The sequence below is a fragment of the Oculina patagonica genome, chromosome 1, assembly GCF_052425735.1.
Source record: "Oculina patagonica isolate OP01 chromosome 1, crgOcupat, whole genome shotgun sequence".
NCBI lineage: Eukaryota > Metazoa > Cnidaria > Anthozoa > Scleractinia > Oculinidae > Oculina > Oculina patagonica.
In genome coordinates, this window is record NC_135758.1 from 13,010,154 (window position 1) to 13,027,144 (window position 16,991).

Genomic DNA, 16,991 nt, shown 5'->3' on the forward strand with positions numbered 1-16,991 from the left:
TGCTGCCAAAATGAGACCACGAGAAACTCTAAAGAGTTAGAAATTTTCACCAATCATTTCCTCAAAAAGCAAAGAAGGAAAACAGGCATGAATGAAGCTTGGAGAGACGCTGTGTTACTAGCATTGAGTCATGCATGCAGCCAAGATCCTTCGCACATAAAGGAAGCAGAGGGAAAGCTCAAGGCATGGGAGACAGAACCAGGCTTCTACAGCCTGCTTATGGTAAGGCTGCAAGCTTATTTATTTATAAAATTATTACAGATGGAGATCAGATGGCCTTTTACTGCTGCATCACTAACATAGATAAGGACTTTCTTGTACAGTAAGATCTGAACAGGCAAATCAATGATAATTCCACAATAACTGTGGGGCCAAACTCACTTTGAAAACAGGAGTACGTACCCCAGGGCCCAGGTCATCCAAGAAACAGCTCAGATTTAAGCTTACCTAATTCGTTTTTTTTTTAATCCTAGTAAAATCTCTATTAAGTCTAAGCCTCCAATGGTTAGCTAGATTCAAGGTATAACAATTTCATGCCCCTGCATTTTTCCTATAGGAGTCCACAATCCCCCCCCCCCCCCACCTCACATCCCCTATCAATAAAGACTGAGGAATCATGTTATTTTTAATGATACGCCCATGGGCTTATATTCACAGGGTTTCATTATCAAAAGGATTATTTTTAAGAGGGCCACTTTGGGGTGGGGAGTTGAGGTATAACAATTTACATTAATTTTAAAACTTCATCTTTGAAGATGATACACAGGTGTAATGGCAAATTGTTTTACTCTGGTTTCATGAGTTGTATAGAAGGGTGACCCTGTTTGGTGGAATGGTGGAATGACTGAATGGTTATAGTATATTGCCCTAACCAATAAATAAAAGCTAACCGTAAGCAAACCGGTGTGACAGCTATAGTAAGGAAGTCCTGGACATAACAAACCGAGTATTTGCCCTAGTAATAGTAAAATATGTGGAAAAGAACCTCAATATAATGAAACCTCGTTATAGCGAACATATTTTGCCAGTCCCTTGGCCCTTCATTATAATCAAGTTCCACTGTATTCTAATTTTATTGCAGTTAATATTTAAAAATGAGACACTTGATGTAAACATTCGCTGGATGGCAATTTTGTATATCAAGAATGGTGTGGAACGTTACTGGAGAAAAACAGCCCCTCAGTAAGTGCGAATCAATTTTAATCATTAACTTAGGTTCCTGTCATTATTTTGAGGGTGAGGGGGGGGGGGGCTGGTGGAAATGGGGGAATGGTCATTGATTTTTATGCAGGGAAAAAAGGGGGCACAGAAATTTACCCATTTTTACAAGGCAGTGAGGGATCATGAGTAAGAGGGGGTGGGCCAGACAAAAAAAGTACTTCGTAAAGGGGGAGGTTCATTAGAATTTGAGTTAAGCCTCCCTCTATTTGCACGGGACTTACCCCCCTCCAATTAAACATTTATAATAGAAATATATAAGAATAGAGTTATAAGCTTTCATAAAAATTAAAGAATGAAGGTTAAGTGTTCAGAATAAGCAAGATTTTTTTTCTTTTCTCTTTCAGGGCCATACCTAGCGGGGGACAGGGGGGTGGGGGGGTAGTTGCCCCCGCCAGAAACACGAAATAAAAAGAAAACTAAAGAAAAAGGACAAACTTGAAAACTAAAAAAAAAAAACAGTTACGTCCCTGTCTTTCATGTAGCTACAGTGACATAATGACTTAGTCGATATAATGTGATATGCTCATTGTGTATTTAATGTTTTTTCTTCATGATGCTGATTTATAGTGCTATCTCAGAAGAGGAGAAACATTTTATGAAACAGAATCTTATCATGTCATTTGATGAACCAGTCAATCAGGTACTGTCAGTGTAATAAATAATTTACACTGTTGTTAGAGTGATTTTCTCTTGAGTGTTATATATATATATATAATTTTTTGTTGAAAGTACACTGTTATTTGCATTTGCTAATAATATGTTTTTGACAGATTGGTTAGAAAACTTGTGCCACTTTCTAAATTTGCTCATATTAAACACATTTTCCCCGGCTTCATATCCTCCACATGTATTTGCCTTCGAGTTTTGATAATAATAATAATAATAATAATAATAATAAATTTATTTACCCCGGTGATGGGGCGATTAGGCCCCAGCAAAAGTATGCTAACGTGCCGAGAAAAAAAAATGGCAATAAACAGTAAAGTAAAGCAGGCCTAAGGTAGCCCATTCAGTCTGGAGGCTGGTATCATCCAGAGGGGCCCTGCATCTTAAAACTGAACATAAAAACTACTAACAAACTAATTTACAATGATGGAAAATTTACATGAAATACTAAGCATTTATAAAGAAGGCTTTAAACGTTAATTACCAAAATGTTACATGATAAAAAGAAACATTAACTTTTACTAGACGGAAAAAGGTCTGAGGGTATATTGTTGGTGTTCCCTATATTAATTGATTAACTGAATTGACATGTCCTTTCTGATTAGCCAAGTGTGATTACTTTGATTTTTGGTTTTATGACAATCAATTGAAAATCACTCTATAATCCTAATCCCTTGAACCTCTAGGGGAAATAAAAATTGCTTCAAGAAATCAAGAGGTTTGAGAAATCTGGGGGTAAAATTACAGAGAAAAGCAATCCAAGGGAATCAAAAGTTGGTTTGAGAAATCAGGAGTTTTGAGAAACCAAGGACGAGAAAAATCGGGATTATACTCACGCTGTACCAGTCATGTACATTAGGTACAGCTTCTGAAAGATGATACATACATGTACTGTATAAGGGAAATTTCTGATTTCCCTTAGATCATCTATTGTATTGAATGATGTTTCTCTGCTAGGTTAGCAAATGAAATGTTTCAGTTAGAAAAGTACATTTACATGTATATGACTTTTTATTGTACATTACGATGTAGCTTTATTGTCTTTATTTGTCTTTCAGGTTGCAACTCAGGTTGCTGTGTTAATTTCTAAAGTAGCTCGAATGGGAATAAAAGACTGGCCTGAGCTGTTCCCATCTTTACTGCAGGTGTGTGTTAATTGTTTTCTACTGAAACCCAAATTTGCAATTAGCTAATTAGAAATCTTCCTTACCATCCTAATTTAATTACCAGCAGTTCTCAGCAGTGCTTGCTCATGCAAAACGGGCTATGGTTCCAGTGGGGTGGAGGGGTATGTGTGCTGGTCTAGACCCGTTTTTTTGTAGTTGTACAATTGTTTTCCCCTCCCTCACCCTTCCCTTATTTTCCTCTTATCTTTGTCAAGTCCTAGCGCCTTCTCACCTGTGGACTTGCATGCCCCATAGCTAACTCTGGGGTCCAAAGGGCTTTGTTAATCTAGTGCCCACTGGGAATAGATTACTGTCCTGGTACTGCTGGATCTTTTGCAAGATTTGGGTATGGTCCTAAATTTATACTGGTTTGTTACACGATTGTACCTTTTTGGCATGTTTTGGCTGCATATCAGGCTCAAAATAAACTAAAAGTGGCATTACTTGGTTGTCGCCTGGTTAGCTCAATTGGTAGAGCGCCGGCTGTTGCGGGGGGCGGGGTCGAACCCCACGGCAGGGAAATATTGGAATTTTAAGGGGAACCCTTGGGGGAAACCCCCAGAGGGGGCCGGGGTGGGGGAACAAAAAAAAAAAACCAATTTTTGCATTTGACGTACTGTGAAGTGTCAGGGTTAGTGTTAGATTACTTCAACGTGTGTTTCAGTTAACAGCGTTCAAAATAATTTTCAGACAGTTGCCGGTCATGTTGACTGGCCAAACAGATTTTAGCTTGGTCATGTGTCCTTTCTGACTGGTCAAAATATTGAAAATAGCACTTTTAAACTACCACTCGTGGACAGGCCTAGCTTCTGTGTGTGGGAATTGTTATAAGTTTTTGGACAGGTCTCCTTACGCTTGATTTGCTTGCTGCTTCTATAGGAGATCCACAGCAAAGATCCTCTGCATCAACAGCGTAGTTTACTGGTGTTAAATCATGTAATTAAGATGTTAGCGTCCAAGAGGTTAATCCCTGATCGACAACTATTTAGACAGGTACTTAAACTTTTGAGTTTTAATCCAATTAATATGAGTTAGCACAAAATATTGACCACCGTCCAACATGGGCCCCATCTAGGTGCCCATCTTAACCATGAACTCTAGACCCAACCAATGTTAACCTTAAACCAAACTCTTAACTCCACCCCTACACAATCTGACCAAAAACTCTAAACCGAACCCTATGGGGATCCAGAAGATAATCGAAAAGGGGCTTCAGACAACAGAGTCCATATGACTATGTACGCTCATTCTTGACCTTGATGTTAAAATAAATGAACAATAACTTTTCAGACCTTGCGACAAGAATATTGTTCGTTTAACAGAGTCCATGTTTTGTATTGTCCCAATAAATACTGCATGATTGTAAATTGTATTTGTAAATTCATTTATTAACTATTCATGAGGGTGCAAACCAATCCCAGCACAATATTAAGATCACATTTACACAACTAAACCCCAATACAAATCAAACAATAGACTTTAACTTTTGATACAAACTCCTGCTCAGCTAATAAGTATTCATTAATTTTTGATACAGATCTCTACTGATTCACATAACAATACTTTGCATTTAATTTATTGTTTCATTTCACAAGTAGAATAAAATATTCGCGTCCGATCTGTATGGCCGTTTACAATGGCCGCCTATCGGCTCACCATAGTAAACGCCCATACAGATCTCCCGCTCATATTTTATCTACAACTTAAAGCTTTTTATTATCATATTGGATTTTGTATATTTGTTGAAAATGACTGCCTCATCTGATCCTTTAAGGCAACACGAGAACAAGAACTTGTATTGTGAGCCCACAACTGATCAATTATAATTACATGTATATTATTCCAGACTAGTATCAAACAACTGTCATGAGAAAACCCATTCCTAAAATGACAAATCAGCAAACAAATCTCACTGGGTGTTGTTGAGCATTTCAAAACAATTGTCAATGTTATTTTTTGAAAATCCGCAGCATATTTGATAAGATGTGTCTGAATGAATTTCATTAAACTGTTGGATATTTTTAAAAATCCACAATAAACATGTCAATTTTTGTATTAAAGATACTTGTCAAAATTAGTCGATGAAATTGGTTACTACCTTTAAATGATGATACATATTGACATTTTTTTTTTCTTTTCAGATATCTTCTGATATATTTGGTTTCATTCTTCAACTATGGCAGAGCACTACAGCTTCCCTTCTGGAATTATACCAAGTGAAGGTACTTTGTATTTATGGGACAACCGTAAAGTTCAGCCCCATCCCCCCTCCAAAAAAAAATGCGTCAAATTATAATATTATAAGCTCGAAAATCTGACACCCAAAAATCCTTTGGAAATAAGTTTTTCAGAATCAGTTTTGCTAGCAGACCTTGTAATAGTGCCAGTTAAAGCTACATGTACCAGTGTCTCTTTTTGTTGTTAAACAAAAAATGATGTTTGTACATGTAAGTAACACCTTGCTTGTTGTTTTCTAAGGACATGAGACTTTTAGCATCACTGGAACTCAGTACATTAACACTGAAAGGTATTAATACAAGTCATGTATTTTACATTTTGTATGTTTGAATTCTTTTCTTTTGTTTATTTTAATCATATTTTATGTACAATGTATGTGAGGTAAAAAAGGCAAAGGAGGCTCATTTTAATTAGTGTCATTGCTTGTGTTCACATCTGTGTCTGACTATTATAAAGTGTGGGAGTGACACTGCTAATTGTTGGGTTTCTCTTGATCAATAATTGACACCATTTAATTAACCTGGGTAGTGAGTGATCCACTAAAAGTACTGTATTGGTAGAGTGTCTAAATTGCCTTCAAATATCACACACATGTTAAGTGCATTGGCGTGTGTCACAAGCTGGTACTTACAGTACTTACAGCAATGACATATTTATCTTGACTTGCTGTGCAGCTTCTGTTGTTCTATATCTTTTTTTATTATACATGTAACATGTACACAGGCAAACTACTTACAGTATGATACAATTATTTACACTTCTTACATTACCAGGGACAGCGGAGCATTTTTACAACTGGGGGGGCTTAAAAGACTCTTCTCTTATTAACTCTTTATTTTTTCGGAAATTGTGGGGGGGCTAAAGCCCCCCAGCCTCCCCGGCTCTGCCGTCCATGATTACAGGTACATCTTTTGTGTCATATTAATAAGTAGAATCCTGATTTCCCGAGCCCTCTGTGTCTTGAAACTCCCGATTTCTCAAAGCAATTTTCTTTTCCCATGGATAGTCCTCTGTAATTTAACACCCGGTTTCTCAAACCAATTTCCATTTCCTCTTGAGATTCGAGAAATAGGGATTCTACCATATCATAATAATATATTAAACACTAATTGAGTTTGTCAGAACAACAATAAATGTTAATTAATATTCTGTGAATTTCTAGATCACTTTCAAAGCGCCTGCTTTAGAAAATGACATAAAATTATAATTTGTAGTACTTATTATGTCTGTTTTGTTATGTAGTTCTGAGGAAGTTAATCGTCCATGGATTTCAGGAGTTTGAACCAACATCACAACCAGTGGTATGGAACAGTTTTATTTATCTGGGATCAGTCTCTGTGCATCAAATATTTTGGTTTGACTTCCAGAGTATATCACCTTGGATAAAAGTGTACTTTCATTTAACCCTTTAACCCCTAAGAGTGCCAACTGGCACATAGTGCCATAAACTTGGTCAATATTTAATATCCAATTTATTTGAATTTTTGACATCACACTTGTCTTCAAAAGATCTGCATGTTGAAAGCATAAAATTGTACCTCCCCCTATTAATATTGTAACACGATTGACCACCCCTATAACTTTTGCAAATTTTTTTGCCTGACACATAGGTGATATGCAACATTACTGTATTTAACCAGTAAACTGAGAGCTGGTGTGGGGGTGGAGCCTCTTTTGCAAACAAATCAGGGAGATTTGCAACCCTTTAGGCCTTGTATCTTTAACAAAAAACCAGAGATTCCAACCCTTTGTGAAGGAAAATAGGGAGGCTGAAGGTGAGAGCCTCTAGGTGGGTCTGGGGGCATGTTCCACCCGGGAAATTTAGGTTCTCTCAAGTTCCATTTCTGGCATTTGACATCATTTCTGAGTTATTTTATCAGGTGTATAAGGTCTTTAAGGACATTTTTGGTGCTTTTCTTTACTTTTGTTACACTCATTTTTTTCTTGTTTTCAGAATTTCATGATAAATTGGGAGAATCTGATAGAAATCGGGGAGAGCGGGAGGCAAATTGCATCAAATCGAGAGACTCCCGACGGGAGAGCGGGAGGCCACGCAACAAATCGGGAGGGTTGGAATCTCTGAAAAATGATCTAGATATCTACAAAACAGACTATTTACACTGTAGTTGTGTAAAGCCCTGGCCAAATTTATGGTTATAGCAAACTTGCACATTAGCTGGCCAAAGAGACTCACAAGTTTATTTGCAAGTGCACGGAAGTTGTCAGAAAAGCCATTTCAATGCTACTGCATGCACCTCAATTGGATACTTTTAATAAATAACAAGACTTGCATTGACTTGCATTGGGTGGCCAAGCGGTGGAAAACTTGTGTTGACTTGGGTGCAAATTTGATCTCAGCCAAAGTGAATGCAAGTCAGTGCAAGTGCACATTATGTCCTGGCCAAACAGAGACACAAGTTGAAAACTACTTGACTGTGTTTCTGTTTGGCCAGCCCTTAACAAAATCAAGGTAAAAATTTCTACATGTAGGCAAGGTATGCTCCTCATAGCTTGTATATTATTTCAAAGTAATCTTACAATGTATTATTTGTTATTGCCCACAGTGTCTCCTTCAAGCAGTATTTGAGAAAATGAAAATAATATTGCAGTATAGTAAGTACATGTCTTAATATTTTTCATAAATGAACCATGCCAATAACATCGAAGAAGGGACTCTGAAAACAAACTCAATGTTCCATTACCGCGCACTAACTATAATTACAAAAACAGCTTTACGTACAGTGGCACCATCTTGTGGAACAGTCTTCCTATAGACTTAAGACAAGCAGAGTCCCTTGGGCAAAACTAGTTGAACGAGTACTCTAGGGCACGGCATTCGTGGAAAGCAGCTTTTTATATTTGTACATATATTTTTATATTTCCCCTCTTTCTTGTATATATTTAACAATTAGACTACGAGCCCAAGTTTTCTATGAGCAAATAGTCAACGAGGCGCAGCCGAGTTGACTATCGCTCATAGAAAACGAGGGCGAGTAGTCTAATTGTTTTAGTAGAAACTCTAAAGGATTGCAGTCCAAAACCTACAATATTGTGCACTTTGAAGACAAAAATCAAGAAAATTTACCGCTTAAAGAGCTACGCGAGCGCGCGACTGTTTTCTATCGGCGAATAGAAATCAGTGGGAGAACCAATCAGATTCGCGGATTTCCATTAGAACACAGCTGAGTTTCTACTAAATTATAATTAGATTGTTGTATTGCAAGCTGATGAATTTGACCGTGTTTTAAATAAAGATTATTCATCCATCCAGAATACAAATAATACAATGAAGTTCTACAACAAAATTTGTAACGCAATAAAGTTGGGGACCTCTCAGAAAGCATTGTCATCTTCGATTGGTTAGTTTCAATCCTAAATTGTTAAGCGTTTTTAGCAGTTTTGGTTTTGCTGCCACAAGACACAGTCATACATGTACAGCTGTTCATAATTACCTTTGCTACAAAACTAGGCCACTGCCGAGAGAGGGAGTGAGACAAGATACTCATAATTTTGTTGTTATTTTTATTTCACAACAGGAAAAGCAGAAACAGGAAATCACAATTTACAAGAAAAATTGGAGAAATATGTAATATTGTTAACAAAAGTGGTGAGTGGTGCCATTTTTTTTAATAGCCCTCATTTCTAACAATAAAAAAGTTGATCAGAGCTGCAGGTGCAGGTTTGAGTCTGGCCATAGTCAATTTGTTTTTTTTTTTTTAGGTTTTTTTGGACAAAACACTTTACTCTCACAATGTCTTAGAGTACATGTTGCAGGTCAAATTGGTTTTCAGGTTAACTCTGTTTTCAACCTAGGGTAATCACTAAACGCAGTGAATTAAGTGGGTTTTTTCTGTCTGTAGGCCCACTTGTTTACAAAAAAAATGTCATGGTCAAGTAAATAATCCAGGCATTTTTCTCGGACGGCACTATGGGCTGAGAGGACAAACACTATCACGTCATGTGATCAATTTAAACCAATAAGAATCTGAGTAAATATAAATTTACAACTTTAGTTCATACACCTACTAAAGGGAGTTTTAAAAGACGTTGGCCCTATGTCAACTTCCACAAATATAAGATAATCTTAACGCAAATTTAATTGCATTAAAAATAGTACAAGTCGTTAGGTGATTTTTTGAAGTATATAAAGTAAATGGAACATGTGTTTTCTATATTTATAAAAAATATAGAATTATATAAATTTTTTTTTTCAGCTGATAGACACTCAAGAACACCATCCACTATCATTTTCACCTGTAATGCAACCCTCTCTAGAACTGTGCTATAATTATTTATTTACAAGTCAAGGACAAGGTGAGTAAGAGAAAAGTCTGATTCTTATTTATTGAAGTTATCTTTTTTTTATTGAAGTACCGGTAATCTACCTTCAAAGTACGTAATTCTTCTCTAATTTTTACCTTTTCTTATTGTACATACTTTTATTGACCCAGGGCCCCTATGGATACCAGCCTCATCGCTGAATGGGCTACCCTGTTTAAATAAAGTTCCTTAATTGCTTACCTACCTACTTACCTCCTTCCTTCCTTCCTTTGTAGTTCCCACCTCTTTGCAAAATTAGGTTTAGAGCAAAATAAATTTGGTTACACAGCAATGAGGCAACTGTTCTGAAGCATATTCAGTTGCTCACCACTGTCAAATTACAATGTCTTGCACCGTCTCAATGCAAAATATATTTTTGTTACTTTTTGCAGAAGATATATTTGAGAAATTTGCTTTACAGTGCTGCAAACTCATGAAAATCATTGTCAAGTGTGAAATGTACAAGCCCCCTAGGGAAATTAAAGGTAGGATAACACTGAATGGATTAAGTGTATTTCTGGCTTTAGTTTTGCAGCATACATAAAACTAGGAGTGCTTAAAATTTGAGAAGGTCATGAATAATTTATACCCTGATCACAAAAAACATGCATAAATTGCAAAGATCATGCATAATTTATACCCTGGTCACAAAGATAATTTATACCCTGATCACAAAGATCATGCATAAATTGCAAAGAACATGCATGATTTATACCCTGATCACAAGAGTCCTTGTCCCTTTGGAAGGGGGACTCCAATATGAAAGGTGCTGGGATGCCCATCTCGCTTAGGGGTGTAAATTGTAGAGTTTGGTCTGAATGAGGGTGTTCAGGACAGAATGCCAATATTTTTGGCTGTTGAGGACTAGTTTAGGGTTGTACCTGAAGAAATAAAAAAAAAAACGCTGTCATACTGTTTCGATGGTCTGAACCAATCAGGCATGAAAATTGGTATCTTTTAGGGGTCAAAAATGCTCGAGCCATGCCCAGATAAAGAATTCAATCCTAATCTGTTTTCAGTAATTCTGATTTTTTTATTAGTGTACGTGATACTTCATTATCTTTATTCATATATTATTGTAATGTAATGATGACTAGGTTTAAACATCTATTAATAAAATAAATAACATTTGAATGATCAAAGTGATTTCTTAATTATTATTTAATTTTACATTAAAAACAACTTTCTTAAATTTATAATTATAAATTATTAGCTAAAATAAATTAATAAATATTCTGATTTGTATCTTAATTACCTCTAGCTAGTAAGTACTTCTTTTATGGAGTTTTTTTTTTTCATTTCAGATTCAACTCCTCAAGAGATCCTCAAGGCACACCAGGTTTGTAGACAAAATAAATATATGAAATGAATGAAGTGACCGTTGCAGTGTGTAAGTAATTTAAGCAATTCCATTGTTTAGATTGAAAAAAAAATTCAAGGCTCCAATGGGATTTGAACCCATGACCTCTGCAATACCGGTGCATTTGTCTACCAACTGAGCTACAAAGCCTTGATACGTTGGGAGCAGGTCAATAATTATTATAGGTTCTAATGTCCTGCATGTGGAGAAAATGACATACATGTAATAACTTTAATTTCTGAAAGACATGCATTTTTTTATCTAATTAATTTTATAATTAATTTTTAATTTTTTGTTTATTTATTATGTTTTTTATATAATTGTATTCATTATTTTAATTAAAATAAATATACCAGGCCATTTACATTTAACTGAGCTGAATAGAACTTGTGCCCATAATAATCTTTTTACACCTTTATTGTCTTACAATAACCCGCCATTACAAATTAATGCTCTTCATAAATTAGTTTTATTTACATGTAACCTTGGCAAATTTATTTTAGACAATTTATCAATTTTAGGATAGAGAACTGTTTGATTTATCTGTTGATATTAATCCTTTTAAGTTTGTAATATCACTGTCAGTACCTTTTCACTCATAAGTACATGTATAAGGTATTTTTACTTTGGGCTCACAAGACTCATAAAACTACATCATACACATTGTAGGTATACAGATCAAAATCTTACATTTACGTGTAAACATTTTCCCTTAAATTCTGCCAACATGAAAGACTTCTTCCAAGACAATCATAATAACTGATTTATTACAGTTGAAAAGATATAGTATTGCTAAATAAAGTATATTTAACTTTGAAAACAGCTGAATTCTGAAAAAGTCTTTTTTTATTAAAGAAATATCAAATCACCTGAGTTGTTAATCTTGACATTTATGTTAATGCAAATATGATTGTTACAATTTTAAGTCTGTTTTATTAATTTGTAGGTTAAAATGGCCTTTTTTACACGGACAGTATTATCAGAAATTGTTAGACAGCTCATTTTACGCTATTTCCCTTTAACCTCTGAGGTAAGATTAAGTACTTTCATTCATTCATTTGTTCATCCATCCATCTGCACTGTTTCATTCATTCATTTAAAATTCATTTTTATTTCTTATTTAATTAATTTAATATTTAATATTTAAGAATGCCGGTCTCTAAGAATCAGACAATTTCTCGATTTCGCGGCAAGAGGATGGAACTTCGATTTCTTTCATACTTTTATGTTAGATAGGCTAGGGTATAACTTAAATCACTGTATAGTTCTTTCGATTGAATATCCTTTTATTTTAAAGAAAAATGCAAATAACAAAAATCCGTTAAAATCGTCATTTGAGGCGCTAAATTATTCATGATTTTTGCACGAGTTTGAGAGCCTCGCGTGCAAAAACAAATCACTCTACCGTCTTTTAAACACTCAAACCATAGTTAGCAATATCTAAACATCTACTGAAATGATTTTGGTATATATTACGTTGTTCTTTGTAGACAAAATAATTTTATTTCGAAGGCATACAATTCACTGCCGTAAAAGTACTTGGTAAATAAAATTAATTTTCACCATGTGCGAAACCTTCAAATCGTTTAAGCTTCTGGTGGTTGAAGGTTAGAAGAATGGTGTTTAAATCCCTGTAAAAATTTCTCCGGGCAAATGATTAAAAGCGACGTGAGATCTTTTCGAATTCGGTTAAATATGCAAATATTTGACCTTCCGCGGTCAACTTTGAAGTTACGGGTCAGAAATAATTTTTGTTCCGTGTTCCAAGTCCTAACCCATTTAAGACCAAATTAAGCATTTGAAAAAAATATGTAATTTTCTAACCTTTATCTGCTGTAAAAGGTAGGTTCGAAGGCCATTTTAGCATGATTACGGCTCTTATCATTCGTCGCATCTGAGCTTCGTTTTCCTTCCGCGGTCAACTTTGAAGTTACGGGTCAGACATGAATGACATGAATATTTCAACCCGTGCACAAGTCTTAACTCATTTTGGGTCAAAATAATCACACACAAAAACATTATGAAATATTCTAACCTTAATCTGCTGTAAAAAGCAGGTCCGAAGGCCTTTTAAGCACGATTCCGGCTCTAAGCATCCGTAGTAATTTGAGCTTCGTTTGTGTAAGTATGTCATATTTAGTGGTCGAAATCCAATCTGTGATCAACTTTCGGCGCTTCTCGTCACCACTGCATCTTCTTCGACGGCATACGCCGATTGTTAGTATTGCCTCGTTAATAGTACACAAAGAAATAACATCTGATCGCTAAACGGCATGATGTCGGCGCTTACAGTAGCTTGCAGTCCCATCTTGCAATGGGCCGTCTGTTCGTCACGCAATACTGTGTCATGGACATTTTTTTAGGGGGTGGTAGGTGGGTGTGGGAAAGGTTGAATATGCGGAAATGCTTTCAAGATTTAATACTTTATGACAAGTACGTACTCGAGCCAGCAACAACAACAACAACAACAACAAGTACAGTGATATCTTTAGGCAGACAAGATAAAGCACACGTACTGTCAGATGATAAGCGTTTGGTACAGTGTAATGCAACTGTTCGCGAATTTGGTTGCTCGCGCGGGGTTGGTTGTAATACCGGGGGTGGAAGGAGGATATAAATCTTTACTAAACAGGTAGAGTTTTTAAGTAGTTATTCCCTTTTTTACTGTAGAACCGAAAACGAAGAGAAAAACTCGCGTCTATGTTTTTTGGGGAGTGAGGGGGTGAGGGCCGGGGGGTTCTTGGTTGGTTGGTTAGCAAAGTTTTATTTTTTTTTCACAAAGATACCTAACCAAATATCGCATGTCCTGTATAAATGGTTAATGATTGAAGTAACGATAAGTTTTGATTTTTTTCGTGATCGAGTGGCAACTTAATAAAAACATTGCATCGCAATTTTTTTTTTCGCCCTACGGTAAATGTGGGTGACCTGTGGCTTCGGGTGGTCATTCGTCAACCTGTAACAAAGTACTTTCTTGGGGTGCCGTTTTGAACATACTGTCGAATTCATGATGTCTAAATTCAACAATAACTAATTTGAAGTTTAAACGAAATTAAAACATGTTGAAAAAAAAACTCAGTGCTAAAACTCTTTGCTAAAAAGGATAAGCAAATTGCTATGGCAATTCGGCGTGTGAAAAAATCGCCAAATTTAATTTAGTGGCTTCCTAAGGGACCGATCGTTAATTACGTCCCAGGGGGGGGCGGTGGTTTTCAAAAAAGTGTAGTGTTTCAAAACTGAACCCCCCAAAAAAAATTTTAGGTAAAAATTATACCCCCCTTTCCAATTCTTGTTTGAAAAATGTACCCCCCCCCCCCCTCCTGAGGAGGCCATAATTCTCTCCGTCCTTCCTAAGACAGATTTTTTTATCTTTTTTATTCTCTCATTTATTGTTTGTATTATTTTACATTGTTTAAAATATTAAAGTTTAACTGTTTGTGTCTGTCAATGAAATTGTTGTCGTTTTTGCTTTTTGAAATTTCATATAGTTGTAGGTGGTCTAGTTAGGGTATTGCTGATAAGGTCCTGGGTACGAGGCTTGGTTACATAGCATTCAATATGGCTACTTCCAAATCATACAAAGATGTATTTGAAGTGAAGGTGTCGCTGAAGGAGAAAAGGTCCGAAGTTCGAGAAAAGTCAACCAAGGGAAAGATCGAGCAAACTGGCGAGCATCTGACGAGCAGCCGTCTGGGTAATTTTAAAGATGGCAGATTGAGAGCTAGGTTCCAGGCTCAAGCGCGACCATGTCAAACAACCCTTCCCTCGGGACCTGAAATCGCGTCAAATTCTTTTCTTTTGGGATCAAGGATAGATCACTGACGTCAAATTCCCTAGACTGCTGTTGCTGTGTCATAAAATTTGACCCCCCTCATGTTTTTTACCAGAGAAAAAGTAACCCCCTTAAAAGGGGCTTGTTTTAAAATTGTACCCCCCCTCCAAAACCACCGCCCCCCCCTTGGGACGTAATAAACGATCGGTCCCTAAGTAAACAAAACCTTGGTCGTGCTAGTTATTGGCACCGTCTGTTTGCTTAAAGGCAGCGCGTGAACAATTTTTTTCAAAGTTCAGTTTATTTCTTGAAACACTAAGCTTGCTCTGTACTACACCTTAATTTACCCTTACATCACTTACTGTAATTCAGCCTGGTCTTCTACATATGTAACTAATTTAAATAGAATTTTTCATTTACAAAAACGTGCTGTGCGAGCTATTACCAACTCAGACTATCGAGAACATTCTGCCCCCTTATTTGCTAAACTGAGCATCTTAGATATCTTCCAAGTCAATGCATTGCAAATAGCAAAATTTAAATCTGAAGTTTGGTTTTTCACGGGAAAGAGTCATGTTAGAGGTAACTAAATTAATACTGGGACTTGTGACTGCTGATGTCCTTCTCACACGACAGTAGAGCAGCGATTTCAGTGTGACGCTTTCGATCTTTAGAATCAAAACCGCAAACTCCACGAACAAAGGCCTTAAAAGAACAACAACCTTTCATTTCCAGTGAAATAAACTGAACTTTGAAAAAATTGTTTTTTCATGCCGAATTGCCATAGCAATTTGCTTATCCTTTTTAGCAAAGAGTTTTAGCACTGAGTTTTTTTTAACATGTTTTAATTTCGTTTAAACTTCAAATTAGTTATTGTTGAATTTAGACATCATGAATTCGACAGCATGTTCAAAACGGCACCCCAAGAAAGTACTTTGTTACAGGTTGACGAATGACCACCCGAAGCCACAGGTCACCCACATTTACCGTAGGGCGAAAAACATTGCGATGCAATGTTTTTATTAAGTTGCCACTCGATCACGAAAAAAAAAAAATCAAAACTTATCGTTACTTCAATCATTAACCATTTATACAGGACATGCGATATTTGGTTAGGTATCTTTGTGAAAAAAAAAAAATAATAAAACTTTGCTAACCAACCAGCCAAGAACCCTCCGGCCCTCATCCCCTCACTCCCCAAAAAACATAGACGCTAGTTTTTCTCTTCGTTATCGGTTCTACAGTAAAAAAGGGAATAACTACTTAAAAACTCTACCTGTTTAATAAAGATTTATATCCTCCTTCCACCCCCGGTATTACAATCAACCCCGGGCGAGCAACCGAATTCGCGAACAGTTGCATTACACTGTACCAAACGCTTATCACCTGACAGTACGTGTGCTTTATCTTGCCTGCCTAAAGATATCACTGTACTTGTTGTTGTTGTTGTTGTTGCTGGCTCGAGTACGTACTTGTCATAAAGTATTAAATCAAGCATTTCCACATATTCAACCTTTCCAACACCCACCTACCACCTCCTAAAAAATGTCCATGACACAGTATTGCGTGACGAACAGACGGCCCATTGCAAGATGGGACTGTAAGCTACTGTAAGCGCCGACATCATGCCGTTTAGCGATCAGATGTTATTTTTTTGTGTACTATTAACGAGGCAATACTAACAATCGGCGTATGCCGTCGAAGAAGATGCAGTGGCGACGAGAAGCGCCGAAAGTTGATCACAGATTGGATTTCGACCACTAAATATGACATACTTTAATACACAAACGAAGCTCAAATTACTACGGATGCTTAGGGCCTGTTTACATGGAAGGCGGGTGCCCCGGCTAACCGAGTTACCCGGCTAACCGAGCTACCCTGGGCGAGCCAACTTTTCATACGTTTCTTAAGAAAACGTATTGAAGCCTTTACATGCTAGAAGGGTAACCCGCGTTGCCGGGGCACTCGGTCTACTTGCCCGGGGCACCCTTCTAGGCGGGACAGCTTTTTGCCATGTAAACGGTTATGACCGAGCTATCCCGGCTTGCCGGGATAAGTTTTCGCGCGTGTTTTTGAACTAAATTTGAAGTAAATGGCATAAAATGTATAAATTCTGGACCCAAACAGTGCTATTTGATCAAAATTAGTTTAATGACTTTTATCGGTTGGCTGGAAAATATTTCTTTGAGCAACAGCTAATTAATTCGAAATTTTCGTGGGAATGATTATCCTAATTCACGACACAACA

General features: G+C 36.6%; 1 protein-coding gene across 1 annotated transcript in view; it reads left to right on the forward strand.

The window, feature by feature from the left end:
• Positions 1-23: 23 nt before the first annotated feature.
• Positions 24-16,991, forward strand: part of LOC144657312 (importin-11-like) — a 38,880-nt gene continuing 21,912 nt past the window's right edge. Inside the window, exons 1-14 of the mRNA XM_078517650.1 lie at positions 24-222; positions 1,082-1,182; positions 1,789-1,861; positions 2,946-3,032; positions 3,933-4,046; positions 5,195-5,275; positions 5,532-5,580; positions 6,534-6,592; positions 7,856-7,904; positions 8,828-8,898; positions 9,506-9,605; positions 10,004-10,096; positions 10,916-10,950; positions 11,918-12,001. Of these exons, the coding sequence (XP_078373776.1) occupies positions 88-222; positions 1,082-1,182; positions 1,789-1,861; positions 2,946-3,032; positions 3,933-4,046; positions 5,195-5,275; positions 5,532-5,580; positions 6,534-6,592; positions 7,856-7,904; positions 8,828-8,898; positions 9,506-9,605; positions 10,004-10,096; positions 10,916-10,950; positions 11,918-12,001 (1,131 nt within the window). The 5' untranslated portion in view covers positions 24-87. The remainder of the gene's footprint in view (positions 223-1,081; positions 1,183-1,788; positions 1,862-2,945; positions 3,033-3,932; positions 4,047-5,194; positions 5,276-5,531; positions 5,581-6,533; positions 6,593-7,855; positions 7,905-8,827; positions 8,899-9,505; positions 9,606-10,003; positions 10,097-10,915; positions 10,951-11,917; positions 12,002-16,991) is intronic.